The sequence below is a fragment of the Haliotis rubra genome, unplaced genomic scaffold (genome assembly GCF_003918875.1).
Source record: "Haliotis rubra isolate DU_JTF1 unplaced genomic scaffold, ASM391887v1 Scf21, whole genome shotgun sequence".
In the NCBI taxonomy this organism is placed as follows: domain Eukaryota; kingdom Metazoa; phylum Mollusca; class Gastropoda; order Lepetellida; family Haliotidae; genus Haliotis; species Haliotis rubra.
The window spans coordinates 2,999,835-3,018,570 of NW_025766114.1; the positions used below are offsets into that span (position 1 = coordinate 2,999,835).

General features: G+C 41.0%; 2 protein-coding genes across 2 annotated transcripts; both read right to left on the reverse strand.

Annotated features, from left to right (window-relative positions):
• Positions 1 to 223: 223 nt before the first annotated feature.
• LOC124276556 (receptor-type tyrosine-protein phosphatase T-like) lies at positions 224 to 14,871 on the reverse strand. The gene is made up of 15 exons (XM_046712200.1): positions 14,748 to 14,871; positions 13,682 to 13,743; positions 12,496 to 12,532; positions 11,988 to 12,085; positions 11,082 to 11,207; positions 9,782 to 9,921; positions 9,093 to 9,228; positions 7,832 to 7,978; positions 6,570 to 6,669; positions 5,706 to 5,779; positions 4,880 to 5,002; positions 4,373 to 4,498; positions 2,877 to 3,013; positions 1,906 to 2,041; positions 224 to 1,305 (listed from the first exon to the last, which is right to left on the reverse strand). Exons 3-15 carry the CDS (start codon positions 12,512 to 12,514, stop codon positions 1,234 to 1,236), a joined length of 1,434 nt encoding a protein of 477 aa, XP_046568156.1. The 5' UTR covers positions 12,515 to 12,532; positions 13,682 to 13,743; positions 14,748 to 14,871; the 3' UTR covers positions 224 to 1,233.
• Positions 14,740 to 18,391, reverse strand: LOC124276501. Its single transcript, XM_046712132.1, has 7 exons — positions 18,376 to 18,391; positions 18,088 to 18,219; positions 17,169 to 17,312; positions 16,747 to 16,858; positions 16,438 to 16,535; positions 15,152 to 15,579; positions 14,740 to 14,835 (listed from the first exon to the last, which is right to left on the reverse strand). The coding sequence occupies exons 1-7, from the start codon at positions 18,389 to 18,391 to the stop codon at positions 14,740 to 14,742; spliced, it is 1,026 nt and encodes a 341-aa protein (XP_046568088.1).
• Between the last annotated feature and the right edge of the window lie 345 nt (positions 18,392 to 18,736).

Below are 18,736 nucleotides of genomic sequence, written 5' to 3' on the forward strand. Positions count from 1 at the left end.
ACCAGATATAAAGTACTACATTCAGTTTAAAAATTGAGACATAATTCACCTCACCCATGAATAGTTAAGACATATCCAGATATTGAAACATTTACACTTTCAACGAAAAGGCACCAGATGTTTGCCTGGGCTGTCTGCATACAAACTTTCATGAAAGAGGACATATTAGTTTCGATGATATAGTCCAGACAAATACATTATATGAACACAACCAAATTCAAAATTGTTGCCATGGAAACAAAATCGTATTTTTAAATTCCCTAAATAGCAGCAAGAACTAGTTGGTTGAAAAACTGTGTTTTGTGTACAAAGTCTCATGAAAGAATACCTTTTATTCAGGGACATATGAAACAGGGACAGCACACCGTTATGAGCCAAGTCAAACTTGTTTCCACGGAAATGTGACAAAATGCAAATTCTAAAAAGTCCTTAATTGGAAAAAGACGGCACTTGACAATCTGATCTCTGTGTGTGACAATTTTGATAATTAGATTCTTGTTAGTCTTAGAGATGAATTCCGGACAAACACACAATTTTGATGAGAGTTAATGGTCACATTCCGTGGAATCGGGGAAAAACTAAAGTTCTAAAACTCCCTTAACAGCAAAAAGCACCAGTTGTGTGTACAAATATTTATGAAAGAGTGTCTATTAGTTAAGGGATATGGCTCGGAAAGAAAAACATTAGGGACGGACAGACAAGCGCATAACTATGTCCCTTGTGTCAGATACCGGGGGAATAATAAAAAGTACAAAGAATGTTGTGATCCATACTAAATGATAGTCATCCTTAACAGATACATGCCAGCAAGGATATTACTGGGTGAGTGAGCGAGTGTGCATAGTTTTAGCCGATTTTTACAATATTCCAGCAAGATAAGAGGGACACCTCGAATGGACTTCACACACTGCATAGAATCGAACTCGATTCTTCAGGTAGAACAAACTGTACAAGCGCAGTTGGATTGTAAAACGTTTAGGGCATAATAACAAGCGAGAAAATGTCAGTTTTATCATCAGCACATGTCTTGGAATAAAGCTGACGTTAAAATTTCATGAACGGTCAGATTCAGCCAACTGACCATTGTGAAATTACTCCAGAACGGACATGCCACGAAGGGAATGCCTTTGAACACAGACACAGACATCAGCATCAACACACACACTTGTAATAGATCCAGCGTCATGTTCTAGAAAGAAATGTCATGACATGTAAGGGCCCTCATAGCAGTGGTCACATGTTGGCGTAGATACTGGCCGCACGGCTGTATTCCTTTACCATGTTGTAACACAGCTGGTAGTACTCCTGAAAGTAAGACTTGTTATTAAACATTCCAGCTATAAAGTCGGATGACAACTTGATTGTACAACTCGTATTTGTGAATAATTCCCACACAGTTTGTTTCCTTTGATAGCTTACTCTGAACGTTTGTGGAATTTGGTGTGAAATACAGTACATTAAATATGTTCCGGTTGTTTTATCGACTGGGCTGGACTAACATCTAGTCTCTGAAATGAACATCTTTTACACGCAAAATATACTGTTCATAAAACATAATCATAAAATATAATGAAAAGGAGCCCAGAGCCCATTTTCGGAAACTGTGGAAATCTAGACTTGCCACATATTCTAGACTTGCGTGGGCTTTCATGGATATATTTATTTCAGGGTCAGTATGACAGACTACCACTGTGTCGTCACAATATTTTACGCATCAACCTCTCATGTGCAATAATTTGAACTGAATACGAGTATTATTTGGGATAAGATCCAATACGCATACTTATTAAATCAAACTCACAAAATCCCCCATAACATAATGCGACCATTTCTGTAAAACCGTATTTTTCAGTTTCTGTATTCTTCTGATGATACAGAATAACCATGAACCCTTTAAGTACTCACAAAGGACTGCATGAACTGTGGTCTAACACGCTGCAGTTCCCGGATGGTGAGGAAGATGTCCACGTCCCCGTCCAGCCTCAGTCTGCTGATGATGTTCAGGACACTGCAGAAGACGACGCTCACACTAGCGCCGTCACTGCCATAGCCAATATACGACCAAATGTAAGACAGAATGGCAGTAAAAGACCTGTCATATTTATATCGATTCTCTTTCACATTCTACATCTGAACAATATTAGTATTTCCCATGTTTGCAATTTATCTTTAATGCAATCTTTTTAAGCCTATCGTCTAAACAATATAAATGGGTAAACGTGTAAACCCAAGTGAATGAGTGAGTATGGTTTTACGCCGCTTTTAGCAATATTCCAGCAATATCACGGCGGGGGACACCAGAAGTGGGCTTCACACATTGTATCCATGTGTGTGTGTGTGTGTGTGTGTGTGTGTGTGTGTGTGTGTGTGTGTGTGTGTGTGTGTGTGTGTGAGTGAGTGAGTGAGTGAGCCTAGTGGTTAAAGCGTTCGCTCGTCACGCCGAAGGCCCGGATTCGATTCCCCACATGGGTACAATGTGTGAAGCCCATTTCTGGTATCCCCCGCCGTGATATTGCTGGAATATTGCTAAAAGCGGCGTAAAACCTTATTCAGTCAGTCAGTCCATGTGGGGAATCGAACCCGGATCTTCGGCGTGACGAGCTAACGCTTCAACCACTCGCCCCTGTAGTCCCAGGTATAACATGTGTTAAATACAAATGGGGTCATTTAACGTTCGCGAAGGTGCGGGTTCGTGCTCCAAAAATTTCGATTTGGGAGTATAAGCATGAACTGCTAAGGTGAGAACATCAACGAATGACATCGTCAAAAGATAAATGAAGTGTATCTATTAAAACCAAATGTATCATAAAGAATATTCAACCTACTATTACAGCATTGCATACACATCTGTCAGAAGTATATAGCAAAGTACATACTGGCAATGGACAAGGACTTTGTGGTCAGCGGAAGTGATGACCATGTGCACGCTGTTGACCAACTCCAGTAGTGATGCTGGTTGGGACATCATGTTAAGACACTTGAGACTGAACACATCGACGGGTCGCTCACAGCCCTACATCACAGGATACAGTGTCAGTATCTGACTATGATTAGTCATTTTGTTTACAACTTAGCCTACGACCCATGAGGATCCGGGTTAGAATTCAGGCCTACCACAGAAAACTTTCCCACTGTGCAGAAACACGCAGAAAAGTCAACATTAATCGTGGAAATAGCAACATAAACATAATACCTCGCTACTGAAACAGTAAAAACGGCAACGAAAGACTATGAAACTGCAACATGTTCATATCAGCGAACTTTGACCTCTACTGCGCATGCGCATTACGATCTGACCCGGAAAACTATTTCCGAGCAACCGTGAATCGCCTCGTGTAGAAAACTTATTGAATATGTCGAAATAATTGCTGTCAATTATTTCATACGAATGGAAAGTAAAAGAAACAAGTGTGCACACAAGTATGATGATGATGAATGCCAAATAACACAATACAAATACTTTAAAAAGGGAATGTAAGCACATGCGGTGGAGACTTCCTCTTCCATGTGCACATGCGCAAAATCGAAGTTGCAGGCTCTTCGTTTTTTTATCCAGTTTTAGCGATTTAAAGTTGCCGTTTTTACTGTTTCAGTAGCGAGGTATTATGTTTATGTTGCTATTTCAAAAATTAATGTGGACTTTTCTACGTTTTTCTGCACAGTGGGAAAGTTTTGTTTGGTAGGCCTGGAATTGGTCTTCAGCAACCCATGCTTGTCGTAAGAGGCCACTAACGGGATTGGGTGGTCAGGCCCGCTGACTAGATAGGTTGACACATGTCATCGTATCCAAGTTACGTAGATCCCGTGAAGATCCGGATTGGTCTAACAATCCAAAATACGATATTGGAGGATTGTTTTGACCTAAGTATGCTTAAGTGAGAGTGACATGGTTAAGAACAACTGCACAGTTCATCGTCAGTTATCACCTAGTATATTCAACCCTGTGAAGATCTGGGTTAGAACTGGTCTTTAACAACCCATGCTTGTCATAAAAGGCGAATGCCGGGATCGGATGTTCAGGCTTGCTGACCTGGCTGACACGTCATCGTATGCCAATTACCTAGATCGATGCTCATGCTGTTGATCACTGGATTGTCAGGTCCAGATTCGATTATTTACAGACCACCGCCATATAGCTGGAATATTGCTCAGTGTGGCGTTAAACGGCAAACGGACAAATCAATTTAGCCTACAGTAGTACCAAGATTAGCTCTTACTATATACGGCTATTGACACGCATGTTTAGAACCAACTTGCCCTTCCATCAGTTCATGCAGTAAATCCAAAGTAAATCCATCGCAGCTGATGAAATATATATGTATTATATATCGATCTTCTACATTGCTAAATAGGAATCACATGCATCCCTTACCTTGTAGACAACGGTAAACCTTCTCTGTGTATACATCTCCCGGCTTGGTTCCTCGCTCGCATGTGCAATAGTGAATGGTCCCCGTTTAAAGTTTTGGTTTTCTTTGGGATATACGTTCTTCACCTTCTAGAATGAATAAAATCAGGGTATAGTTTGACTTCTTACGCTTAAAAACAAGACTTTTCCAATGTACATCAAGAGTATATCTTTCGAGATACATTACACTAGTGGCTAGTGACCCGTGAAGAACCGGGTAAGAATTGATCTTCAGTAACCCATGCTTGTCGTAAGAGGCGACTAACAGGATCGGATGGTCAGGCTCGCTGACTTGGTTGACACATGTCATCGTATCCCAATTGATTCTCACAGGATTGATCACTGGATTGTCTGGTCCAGACTCGATTGTTTACAGACCGCCGCCATATAGCTGGAATATTGCTGAGTGCGGCGTTAAACAACAATCAATCAACTGATTACACAAGCATGAAGTTGAACGAATAGTGTAACCTTGGAGTCATCCAGGCAGATAACGGTACGACAGTCATGGTCGTACACAAGTCTCCAGAAGTCCACCACGGTGTCTGGCAGGGGTGTCTTGGTGACTATCAGGTTGCTGGGCCGGAGAACAGACTGAAGCAGCAAACATGAATTGTTACGTGGTATTGTCAATTTTATTTGTAAAAATATTTAAAATACCTCAAAGAGTATTTCTCAACATCAGCAGTGTGATATTCACTCCATGCACTCTGTGTCAATAGTCAGTTGATCGGCATATTAAGGCATTAAGACCTGTTTGCGTTTAATACCCGTACAACATGTATTTGTGAAATACATATGATACAGGTAATCATTGGATGGTCGATTGTTGATCGCACAGCTGTAATACAAACAAACATATGCTCGTGAAACAATCAGAAATGTAAATCGACTTTGTTTTTAGCAGTGACTTCTTACGGACAAGGACAGGGTTTTGTTGTTTCTGTACAATACGGTATGTATGCTGGATAGTTGATAATGAGTGAGTGAGTTAAGTTTTACGCCGCACTCAACAATATTACAGCTATATGGCGGCGGTCTGTTAATAATCGAGTCTGGACCAGACAATCCAGAGATCAACATGAGCATCGATCTGTGCAATTGGGAACCGGTGACATGTGTCAACCAAGTCAGCGAGCCTGACCACCCAATCCCGTTAGCCGCCTCTTACGACAAGCATGGGTTACTGAAGGTACATTCTAACCCGGACCTTCACGGGTCTAGTTGATAATGAATTGACTTCAATTTATATGTACACTATAGCTTTACATGCTACTCAAGCAGGTATCATACATACAGACAAAACTACAGCATTGATGTAGTCTTTGCGCTGGTGAACCGGTATACTCAGATGAAGTCTCGTCTTGCTTCCTGGAACAAGAAACCGTTCACTACTCACTCGTTAGTACAGGTGAGGTGAGGTGAAATTGGGTTTAACGTCGTACTTGAGAATATTTCGCTCATATGACGACGTGCATGACGTGCATGCGTGTGTATGTGTATGTGCGGCTGCTTGTACTAGCCCAGACTTAAGCTGGTTTTATAGTGCTAGCCCACTGAGATACCATGCCGCAGTGAAGCATGAATACCCCACTCAGACACATTATACTGACTCCGAGCCGACCAGTCCTTGTTGTACCCATTAATGCCGAGCGCCAGGCAGGAACCAACAAGAACCATATTTTAACGTCTTTTGGTATGGCGCGGTCGGGGATCGAACCCGCGACCTTCCGCTCTCCGGGCGGACGCTCTAACCACTACACCACGGAGGCGGTCCGTTAGTACAGATAATATATAAACAGACACAAGTACACTTTATATTGTTATGTAACCTAGCTACCTCGTGGACTCTGTTAATCGAGGAGTCATCTTATTGTACATTTTACAACTACTGTTCACCAACCAGATCGCCACATAGTTGGAATATTGGAATATTTGAGTGCGGTGTTGAACAACAAAACAAACCGGATCTGATTCTCATTATGCGGCTCTGATTCGCAAAGCAGAGGAATATACTAGGTGATAACTGACGATGGATTGTGTGGTGTTCTTGACCATGATTCTCACATCAGCATACTTAAGTCGAAATAACCCCCCAAGTCGCATTTTGTTGGAAATGGATAGAAATCTACGTGAGAAAGTTGTTCTGCTTTCAAGATACCCGGAAGTATATTTGGACTCCTGTTTTCAGAAGTATTTTCAGGCAGAAGACTTGTCGATGTGGCTTCCTCTGCCACTCTGGACGTAACGTCTTGCAGTAACTGAAACCAACCAGACATTGTATTCTTCAATTATGTTATAGATTCGACCTTTTGTGCATTTGCAACCCACTTTGCTCGAGTTGGATGTACAGATCTAAATATTGATACCAGGAGACATCACAGTATTGCAAAATCTGAGTGAGTGAGTGAGTTTAGTTTTACGCCGCACCAAACAATATTACAGCTATATGGCGGCGGTCAGTAAATAATCGAGTCTGGACCAGACAATCCAGTGATCAACAGCATGAGCATCGATCTGGGCAATTGGGAACCGATGACATGTGTCAACCAAGTCACCGAGCCTGACCACCCGATCACGTCAGTCGCCTCTTACAACAAGCATGGGTTACTGAAGATCAATATTCTAACCCGGACCTACGCGGTTATGCAAAATTTGAAAACGTAAGTACATATCGTAACTGACACAATATCGAAGATCTGTACAACTTCACCCTTATATGGTCATTCTTAAAGAACATTCAAAAGCAATACATACCAAATAAATTCTTAATTCGACCTTCAGTACAACAATTTATTCGGGTTATGGCAAAATTTAAAATCTGTTATGTTACACTTCAAACATGTTTTCAAGATCAGAAACGGACGCCATATACACTTCAGGTATCTGGGCCTACGTCCGTTTATACAATAAACATTTAAATTTGAATGTGATAGAAAGAATGTTTTTAGTGTCTTACCATTTAACAGGTTAAATGCGTGATACAGAAACATTCACGCCTCAGTAAGATCAGTATACACCATAAAGCTATCTGATGTCAGAATACTTTATCAATGCTGATCAATCAATTAAATGAAGAGGATGGCAAATACCTTAATAACCGTGTTCGCGATTAAGAAACCCACGCTGTGACGAACGTCTTGTCACTAGTTAACAATATGCATCCAATTACTACTTTGAAACAGCCATAGGATGTTCATCGCTAAACGGGGGCGGTGGGGTAGCCTAGTGGTTATAGTATTCGCTAGTCACGCCGAATACCCAAGTTCGATTCCCCACGCGAGTACAATGTGTGAAGCTCATTTCTTGTGTCCCCCGCCGTGATATTACTGGAGCAGTGCTTAAGGCGGCGTAAAACTAAACTCATTCACCCATGTATTGAACTGTGATGTCTTTCAGATACTCAATGTACAATCGACCTACCAAAAATTGTTTTCTGAGTTTGGTGTCCTGTGGTTCAGTAAACGTCGCTTCTTGGCCAAACTCTTTTTCAAACTCCGCCAACGTGTAGCACGTTCCTCGACTTCGTATTGCTTCCAACACAACATCATGCACGAACTCATACTGGCTCTGCAAATAGCAAACGGTCCAAAGATAAAACAGCTAGATTTAGTTAAGGCATATCCAATTTTCGGCATTCACAGCGAGTGAACGAAGATAATGAGCATTCAAAATTAAATATACTACAATATGATATATCCAAAATAACATTCAAAATTAAATATATGATCAAATTCTGACATTTCTGTGACAATATTAGGAGCCAGTCCTTCCTAGCCTGACAATCTTGGCTTCAGATACAAATCCTCATTTTGACATATTATCCGAATAATTCTAAAGAGATAATATCCGGAAAGAAAAATCCTGCATTCAAAAGTGTTATTATCCCCCGCGACGAAGTGAGGGGGTTACAGGTTCGAGCTCCACCCGTCCGTCCGTCCGTGCGTCCAAGATGATGGGGACAGATTTTCTCAAAAACCGTTATAGATAGGGAAACCTAATTTGGTATGTGTTTTCAGGACATAAATGCCTTGATACAGTTCGAAAACGGAAGCCGTGTTACAATTTGTTACAGAGTTATGGCCCTTGTCATGCGTTTCTTGACTTGGTGCACGGTATTCCCAATGGGGACAGCTTTTCTCAAAAAACTATTATAGATAGGGAAACAAAACCTCGTATGTCTTTTCAGGACAGGGATGCCTTGACAGAGTTCGAAAAATGAAACTGTGTTACAATTCGCTACAGAGTTATGGCTCTTGTCATGCGTTTCTTGACTTAGTGCAAGGTATCAGATTTTCTCAGTAACCGTTATAGATAGGGAAACCAAATGTGGTATGTGTTTTCAGGACATGAATGTCGTGGTGGAGTTAAAAAACAGGAACCGTGTGGCGGGGAATATTGATGACCATGTCTTCTTGTTTGGTGACGAAAGTGTATGGCATTCCTGAACAGGATCCAGAAAAGGCACAAATTAAGCACATGTTTGGGTTACACAAAGTGCCATGAATGAATATGAACAGTTTTGTTCCGGAAGTGATCCTTATGACATTTAACCACAATTCCGACGTGTGGCAACCAACAGAACGTGGATCAAAGATGAGACAACTAACATTAGTGTGGTCATAGACAAGCTGCATCAGCCAGATTTTGACATGGGTATATGTGTTGACTGCAACATTCTTACGACTGTTTGGACCATGTTCATCCGTGCTTCTCTCATCTTCCCCACGCACAAGAACACGTTGACTTTGTTGTCACTGTCAGCCTCGTCCATCAGATGATCCAGAGCAATGTATGTCCCTGTTCGGCCAACGCCAGCGCTGAGTCATAAAATAGCAGGGAGTGTTGTTTGTAAAGGCAAATTGAATCATTAAAATATGTAAATTTGATCCGTTAAGATCCCAGTTAGAATTGGTCTTCAGCACGCCATGCTTGTCATATGAGGCGACTAACGGGATCGGGTGGTCAGGCTTGCTGACTTGGTTGACACATGTAATCGTATCCCAGTTGTGTAGATCGATGCTCACGATGTTGATTATTGACATGTCTGGTCCAGACTTGATCATTTACAGACCGCCGTCATATAGCCGGAAAATTACTGAGTGGAGTTTGGAACAGCAAACAAACAAACAATGTAAAGTTCTTCTAGTATAAGAACAACCAAGGAATTTTAGAGATGCCCATGTCAACACCATGTCATACCCATGTCTTTTGGAAACATACACCGATACATTACTGTTAGTCACTTAATGTGTCAACATATCTAAAGCTATCACTTCTAAATGGCATTCAGAGACCTGATATCCATCTTCTCGAAACGACGAATGGCATTTATGAAATTTGAAAGCCGATATCCACATTATGCAGCATTACCTGCAATGAACGACCAAGGGTCTTCCCTCTGTATCAGCCTGTTTGACCAGTCTCCAGAAGTTGACCAGAGCTGGGGCAGAAGGAACACCATGGTCAGGCCAAGACGTGAAGTGGAAATGTCTGACAAGTCGCTCTTCAGTCTGTGAGTAGAATGAACATATTGATGTATATACATGTACTACTGATGTACATGTACTACTGATGTGAAACATCTTCCTAACAGGAAGTTGACAATATCTAATATATTTAAGAAATTGTATGACGATACAGCATGTGATTGCGCCCAGCATATAAACTAGCTCATACTGATTGAATTCTGTATTCCATTGCTTTCAAGCATATATGACGACGTGAGTATAGAGAATACTAAACGTGTGAATGCTTTGGTATCTTATTAGTATTTATATTACTCACCCAACATTAGCAAAATAATATCTCAGAATTCAACTTACAGAACGAGTGCATTACGCCGTTATAACAAGGGTCACGCGTATGACTACATTTAATTTATGATCGTCAACATTAGTCTGCTTAATTTGATTTTGTAAAGATAAACAAGGCTGTATGAAACAGGGACCAAATGACTTCAACCAGCATACTATTGTTTTTATACAAATGCCGTTACACGCAACCGAGCAAAGAACATTTGAATATCTCGACTTATTGTTATCAGTTTAGGATATTTATAAAGCGCACATTTCCTGGCACTAGTACATGCTCAAGGCGCTGGTATTTTTTCCCTCGATCACTGGATGTCAATCTCAACGGGGAGCATACAACTCTTGCTGCCACAAGGCGCACCGAGTTATTGCGGCTTTCCCATCCTTACGAGGCACCCATTCACAGCTGGGTGGACTGGGACACATAGTCACAGTACTTTGTCCAAGTTTACTGCACGTTGCTGTACCCGCAACTAGGTGTTTGCACGTATTCATATGGCCACCATCTCGTCATATACCAATGGATTCGTGGGTTCTCTTATGTGCACAGGGTTGTGTACTGTACACAAGGGGTTGTGCCAACACTGAAAGAGTCCGCACACAAAGTTGACTCCAAAGTTTTTACACCCGGTCACAGATGGTCTCGATCCCGGCACCTCATGCTCGCTGGATCACTAGCCTGGCGCCTCAGCCAGCTCGCCCACCACGCCCCACCACTTCGAGATGTGTTGTGAATATCAGCCGACATTTTGTTTTGACCACATCAAATAGTTCCGACAGCACGCGATGTTATTACACAATGTGTAATAACATTGTACAGTTATGAAACAGTGAGTAATAGGTTTCTGTAATACACTTACAGTTTTTGTAACCAGAAATGTTGAGGCTATATAGTCAGGTCTCACGACTGCCGTCTTGTTGGTCACGCTGAAGCTTCCATAGCGGCAACTCCTATGTTCAGCAGGCCAGTATTGTGCACACTTTTTCTACAAAAATGAACTCAAAATTATAGTTTGTCTACTGTCAACATGTGCATTCGTTTAACTGAAAGATTAAGACTAATAAGTATTTGCAAAAAAATGTGTCCAAAAATATTCCAGTCTATATTTCACAAGTTTCGGGGTAGAATCGGCATGCAAGGATAATCAACAGGTGCTCTAGAGTTGTTGGATCTCAGCTACAGCAATGACTCAGTAAAGCCTTTGGAGGACTTTTCCAAATTTGACGAATCAATAAAACTACCATCATGTCTGATGCAACTCCCTATTTTAATTTGTCCTATATTTTGAATGTTCCCGTGTATGGCCTGCGTCTGTGCGTGTGAAGGGTGACATCATATTCACGCTCAGCTATATTGCAAACAGCTTGTACCATTGTTGTTCATACCGCCGTGAGGGGCGGTGGGGTAGCCCAGTGGTTAAAGCGTTGGCTCGTCACGCCGAAGACCCGGGTTCGAATCCCCACATGGGTACAATTTGTGAAGCCCATTTCTGGTGTCCCCCGCCGTGATGTTGCTGGAATATTGCTAAAAGCGGCGTAAAACCAAACTCAGTCAGTCAGTCAGTCATACCGCCGTGATGTTGCTGGAATATTGCTAAAAGCGGCGTAAACCCAAACTCAGTCAGTAAGTCATTGTGATTCATAAACGCATGATCACGATGTAGTGGGCAATGATCCTGCTTTTAACAGATTTTTTCATGGGTTCGTTTCGCATATATTCATTATCAATAATTTGACGCGCCTCAAACATACGAGAAACATTCTACCTTTTTCTTTTCCATCAGATTTGTCAGCATGACGATTTCCATGACATTCTCTTGCCACACCATCTGCCAGAAGTCAGTGATCGTTGCAGGTGTCGGACCTGAAAACCCATTTCATCGTATGGCGGAAGTTAGTGAAGGAAGTCAGTGAAGGAACTATGACATGTATACCTACGCCCTTACATGAACATAAACCTTGTTTCCATATAGTGCAATCGACCATAGTTTAGCATGTTAAACTGTGTCGCAATTATAAACCCTTGCACGCATTTAATATGTTGGCATACATTTCCATTTTTTTCATATATAGCCCTCAAATGAAAAACAGAAATGTTACAAGTCTTTGAATGGCATTTAAAAGTGATACACATAAGGAAGAGAGTTTTTATCCTTATCCTTATTAGGTGATGAAGGAGTAAGGATACACTCCGAAACGTTGTGTTCCTCATAGTAAAGAAATTGACATCCATAAAAACTCTCTTCCTTAGAAATGTTTCAGTTTTTTCAATACCTTGTGTTGCTATGTACATGGTAGTGTCATCATGTCCCTGTAAAGTAAACAAACGTCTAGTGAGTGAGTGAGTTTATTTCTACGCCGCTTTTAGCAATATTCCAGCAATATCACGGCGGGGGACACCAGATATGGAAACAAACGTCTAACAATGTACATGTAGTTGTGTTACACAAAACCTTTTGCAATATTTCTACAAATCACAACTGTCATATTAAAGAACACGGTTTTTTAGCAATGCTATGAAGTGTTTGCCCACGCGATGATAGGCAGCTGATTGTTACGTCTTTGAAAGCTTTATGTTCTTCAGTCCAAATGAATGTTAGCTGGTTTGTTGTTTAACACCGCACTCAGAAATATTCCAGCTATATGGCGGCGGTCTGTAAATAATCGAGTCTGGACCAGACAATCCAGTGATCAACAGCATTAGCATCTATCTACGCAATTGGGACTCGATGATATGTGTCAGCCAAGTCAGTGAGCCTGATCATCTGATCCCGTTGGTATGGGTTGCTGAAGACCAAATCTAACCTGGGTCTTCACGGGTATCACATCAATGTAAATGCAGGGTCATATTTGTAGTAAGTTCTGTTTTAATGCCACAAAGTGAGACTGACCAATCGGAGGGCAGAACTGCTGACGCACATGAGCCGGTATACCTTGAGTAATGGCCATCTTGGACTTTTCTACTACCCACCTCACACATTTAAGGTGTACTTCTGACACTAGCTATAGTTATTGGACACTGGTTTGGGTTTTTATAACATTAAATATGATGTGCAAGAATAATATAAGCAAAAATTAAACATCACGTTCGTAACTTATGTAATAAAATCATTGTTAAAGAATTCAACAAAGTTTGGACTATAAGGTGTGACGAGTAGTCTCCCTTTGGCCCTCACACTACAACGTTAAGTTCTTTACTTGAGCAACATTACCAAGGCTTTAGTTAGAAATGTTTTGGACCATCAGATCCCGTTAGTCGCCTCTTACGACAAGCATGGGTTACTGAATACCAATTCTGCCATGACTACCAATATGTTCATACCATGAACTGTATATCCTTACTATTGTACACATAGTCTGATCTATCGTGATACATGTTCAAGCGAACAATGTTTGGAAAACTCACAATATGACCTGGTTTTGACAGTTAAAATGTTGTAAAAACAGAAACACGACTTACTGTGATGTAGTTAGCGTTGATATAGTCTCCTCCCTCCGTCAGCACGACTCTGGAATGGTCATCTGTAAATTCAACGCATATCATAGGTTATAAACTACGTCCATGTATTATACTATTTAAAAAAATGAATAACTCGTCCACAAATAGACCTTAGTACATGAATTTTTACATCAGTTTGGAAGAAGGAAATGTCTATACAACCAAGTGGATAATTTTAGATAACGGAGACGTTGGGCGCGATGGCGACGACGTCGGATCTCCTGGCTCTCGGTCCAATCTCGCTCAACCTGTTCCGTACAGTTTGACCGGATATCCTCCGAAGTCCAGGCACCCTGGCTGTTGTGCCTTCACCCGTGGCAGTACGATCACGCAAATGTAGTACCCGGATGTACCGATCTTGGGCTGCAGTGGTTACTCGAGCTCTGCCTGTACGGGGACGGTCATTTGTTATACCTGTTTGGTTGTAACGAGCTGCAAGCAGTGATATCGTGCTCAGACTAACATTCAGTCGCCTGGCAACAGAAGATTGGGTATCTCCAGCGTGCATTCTTTCAATGGCGATGTTCCGTGTCGCAGCGTCAAGACGTGGCGTAGTGATTTGACCTTGAAACTCCTTTAAAACGAATGTCGATTTCCGAAAGTAATCTGGATTTTTATAGCCAGACAGTGCATGCTCTTTGCTGCACAATTTCAACTGGAAGGTGATTTCTGTTGCGTTGTGGTGATGGGTTTTTTTAATCCTTGTAAGAAATCTCATCAAAATCAACATTTCCAGGTAAAGTCGATATTTTTACGTGTGCAATTGTGTAAAATCGTGTTATCAACACTTTTGTTACATATTTTCACGATTATTTGAACACAATAGGTAATTAATAGATTTTAAGAAATACAAAACGCCTATGCGTTTCTTTTTTTGGATATTATATGTGTATGCTAAGATATCACAAACAGAACATTCACCTTAAGGATAACTAAAGAGAACATTACAGCAGCGTTTGTTTGAAGGTTTTGTGGTTTGTTAACAGTGCACCACCAACTCTTCTGAACAAAATACATGTTTACTTACAGGAATACAGAGCGACAAAGCGGTTCTTGTTCTTGTTGTCCGGCTTCTTTCCAACCTCATGGGAACGTCTCGCGCCATAGGGAATGGCCTGAAATTGTTGGGGTAAACTATGTGAATATATTTTGTTGTCTCAAGTGTGTATTCCACCTTAAAAATGGTTCCGATAATCAAAGACGACCACATTACAGGAATTGCAAGACTAGGTAGCTGCTTGATTGGCCCTACGGCGTTAATCGTTGCTAACAATGCCAGTCTTTGTTTTGTAAGACTTGATATTTCCAGGACGCCGAAATATAGTTGGACTATTTCTGATTTCGGCTTTAAAGATAAGGTGAAGATTCTAATAAGATGAATATGTAGTAAAGCCACACAAACATTTTATATGTCTCACTATCGTAACATGCCTGAAATTCGGCTTGAAATGATGATTTCTTCTTTTTCTTCTCTATACACTGGGGTAGTTTGTCCAGCGCCATGTGGGGAGGTATCCAGTTGTAGTAAGTAGCTGCTGTCTCGACATCTTCAGCTACTCCAGTTTCTAAAGAAAACATGGCGTCCTCGTCCTCGTCATCTAGGACAGGTTCCGATATAGCTCTTGTTGGTTCACCATCGAGCAGAGCTGCAGGTGTTGTCTTAGTTGGTTCACCATCGAGCGGAGCTGCGGGTGGGGCCCTAGCTGGTTCACCATCGAGCAGGGCTGCAGGTGACGCCCTAGTTGGTCCACCATCGCGCGGAGCTGCAGGTGGAGCCCTAGCTGCTTCATCATCGAGCAGAGCTGCAGGCGAGGCCCTTGTTGGTTCATCATCCACCAGGTACCCCTCGGATCGCTCACCTATATGGCAATATTACCTTCGTTCTATTTTCCATCGAAGCATTATTTATGATTTCACTGTTTTACATCAGACCTCTACTCCACACTCTCTAGATCTTCCTTGATTTCGAGTTATCGTAACTGCTTATCATCTACGCGTTTTAGTAGTAGTGAGTATGATGATTTTACGCCGCTTTTAGCAATATTCCAGCAACATCACGGCGGGGGACACCAGAAATGAACTTCACACATTGTACCCATGTGGGGAATCGAACCCGGGTCTTCGGCGTGACGAGCGAACGCTTTAACCACTAGGTTACCCCACCGCCCCTCTACGAGTTTTAGGGAATACCCCTAACGAGCTTTTGATGTGGGGGAGACGAAGGACATGTAGGTGAGATCACGTGGTCATGCGCTATTCTCATCTTACCGACTATCCATCAGAACCTTCTAGATACCAAGATATTCCTAGATTCGAAACTACAATATTGAACAAACTTTATGGATAAGAACTTCTTTTGGGATTCGCAGTAAGTGGTTTCGAATTCAAGAATTATCGTGATTGTACATTTGTATTGTCAACGGCATACTCTCAAAACTAAATGAATCCATGTCTCATTATTAAAGGGTATACGTTTTGAAACATTTCATTTGAGGCGTTAAAACCCAACTCACTCAATTAAACCAAAGGAATAAGTAAATATCATCACCCACGTCTCCACACGCACGACCAAAATCGTAAACATTTCAGTTACTGATATTTCATCAGTGAGACTTTAAAGCTCCCTGGCTTGAATCCGCGATATGTTACACTGGGCGATTTCAAACCACCAATAAGGCATTAGCTTCCTAAAGTATTCTGACAAATTAAACTATTACCGTTAACTGAATTGTCCACCATCGTAATCATGTCATACTGGGGGTGTAAACTTGAGCCATCAGCATTGTCTTTTTCTCTTTTGTCTTTAGTTACCGTCCTTCATGTAACATGTGAAATTGAAAATAATATAAATTTTTATCTATTGTTATGCAACAACACACAACTGTTACATACTCTAGGTTCTACAAATACGTAGCGTAATTAGATATAAAACATTAATATAGCTAACCTCGGATGTCATTTGTATTTATATTTTCACGTACATTTTAATGAACAAATTTATTTTGTCAAAAGTCAGACAAACATACCGTCTCCTGCAGATAACAACTGCTGCTACGACTACAACAACGACAGCGAGTGCCGACACGGCTGCTCCCCCTGCTATTATAGAGTTGTCAAGTCCAGGAGAATGGGCTAGAGCTTCTCGGAAGAAATAAGATAAACGCCATAATTAAGCGTCATTAATAATTATAAAATCACTTACATTTTGAAAACTTTAAAATTGTCACCATATATTACTACAGTGAAACCTGCCAACACCGGCACCTTTCTAATCCGGCACACTGTTAAAACCGGCATAAAATTTTGGCCCTGCCACTTTACAAATATATTATGATCTAATGTCTAATCCGGCACCTGTATATTCCGCATGACTTTCCGGTCCCAACAAGCAATTTTAACTGTAATTAACACTGCCTTAACCGTATCAAAACGCCAACGACCTTCTCACCATTTTTACACCGCACATCTGCCTGGTCATAGCCTGATACACAGCCATACGGACACTCTCCTGTTCCTGTGTCACAGCGATCAGTTCCCGCACAGTTTCCACATGTCTCATTACAAGTGGCCCCGTAGTTGGTATGGAGACATTCTGTGAGTAGAATGAGTACTGGTTGTGAACATAAGCATGCGCATTGTATTGCTATATGACCTATTGAATCCAAATCTGTATTTAACTATTACATATGACCACTCATTAGTTGTGTAACCGTTTGGTCGCTGGTCCAGAAGTTTCAATGCTTTTCTTTTGAGAATCCCGTACAGACCCCGGTTAGAATTGGTTTTCAGCAACCTATGCTAGTCGTAAGAGGAGACTAACAGGATCGGGTGGTTAGGCTCGCTGACTAGGTTGACACATGTCATCATATCCCAATTGCGTAGATTGATGCTCATGCTATTGATCACTGGATTGTCTTGTCCAGGCTCGATTATTTACATACCGCGATGTCAAACAAAAAAACAAACAACTTCTTTTGAGCGCTGTGTAAGAGCGTAAGTCCACCCTGTAGGTCTGATGATATCTATCATATTTTCTGAAGGTCTCGGGATGTGTTGCCGTGATGAAGTTCGAAAGTGAAGTCTCTCATTTTCCTTTCCAGAAATACACAGCATCATTAAAACATTTCCCCACTGTCAGATATATAATTAGTGGGATAAGAGCTGTCTATGTTTTTGCTTCCTCGTCCCTGTAATTTGAAAGGAAACAATGCTACCCTAAGGTATCCCTTCACTTCCAGCACTCTCGATACTAGTGGACATGCTATCGGTATATAACTCTTAATTTGAGTGATGATGAAGACCCAAGCCAAAATAATTACATAGGTGACTAATACTACAAACTATTTTGGTGTTTGTACTAACATTACCTTGGCATAACGGTGCAGAAAAATTCCCTTCACATCCATCCTGGCAAGTCCCGTCAGTATTGTTACAGATTCGATTGGAGCAATGTCCACACTGCAGTGTACAATCTGTGCCATACATGCCTTCATCACATGCTGAAATTATGTAAATGTACAAAACAATGTTCACAATTCCTTTGTGAGAGGTGTGATACGTATGTAGAACAGAATACACATGTGATAGAAATAACAGAAAATTTTGAATTTCAAGTACATCACTAATATATCCCAATGGAATAGGTATAAACTTACTAACGATTTCGGTCATTTAAGATATGTGTTTTATATAACGTGTCCTTTATTAATACATGAGTTTTATATATCAAAGGATATAATACACATGTGTTATCATCTACCAGGTCAGATAAAAAGAACCACATTCTTCTGATTCATTCATTGCAATTTACATGTTTACATTTACGAAAACAAATTGGCTTATCTATTAAGGACTGCATCGATATCTTCTAGAGAAAATCAAAGCTCTTTGCTGAAAGAATGCAGCAGCACCACCGTTCTCCTTTCGTTACATAATGTTTTACATGGTTAAATATATTCGTGTGTAATCGTTAGAGCCAATCAACTAAACCCTGAAGATTATCAAGAGTGCTTGCAC

Bases quoted from the DNA above. Each gene is read 5' to 3' on its own strand.
- LOC124276556 (XM_046712200.1), bottom strand. The intron at 5,003-5,705 runs GTATGTATGATA...TTGCTGCTTCAG, and splicing joins TCAATGCTGTAGTTTTGTCT to TCTGTTCTCCGGCCCAGCAA. The intron at 3,014-4,372 runs GTAAGGGATGCA...CCTGTGATGTAG, and splicing joins GGTTTACCGTTGTCTACAAG to GGCTGTGAGCGACCCGTCGA.
- LOC124276501 (XM_046712132.1), bottom strand. The intron at 17,313-18,087 runs GTAATGTTAGTA...TTCTACTCACAG, and splicing joins TTCTGCACCGTTATGCCAAG to AATGTCTCCATACCAACTAC. The intron at 14,836-15,151 runs GCATGTTACGAT...CAACAATTTCAG, and splicing joins CATTTCAAGCCGAATTTCAG to GCCATTCCCTATGGCGCGAG.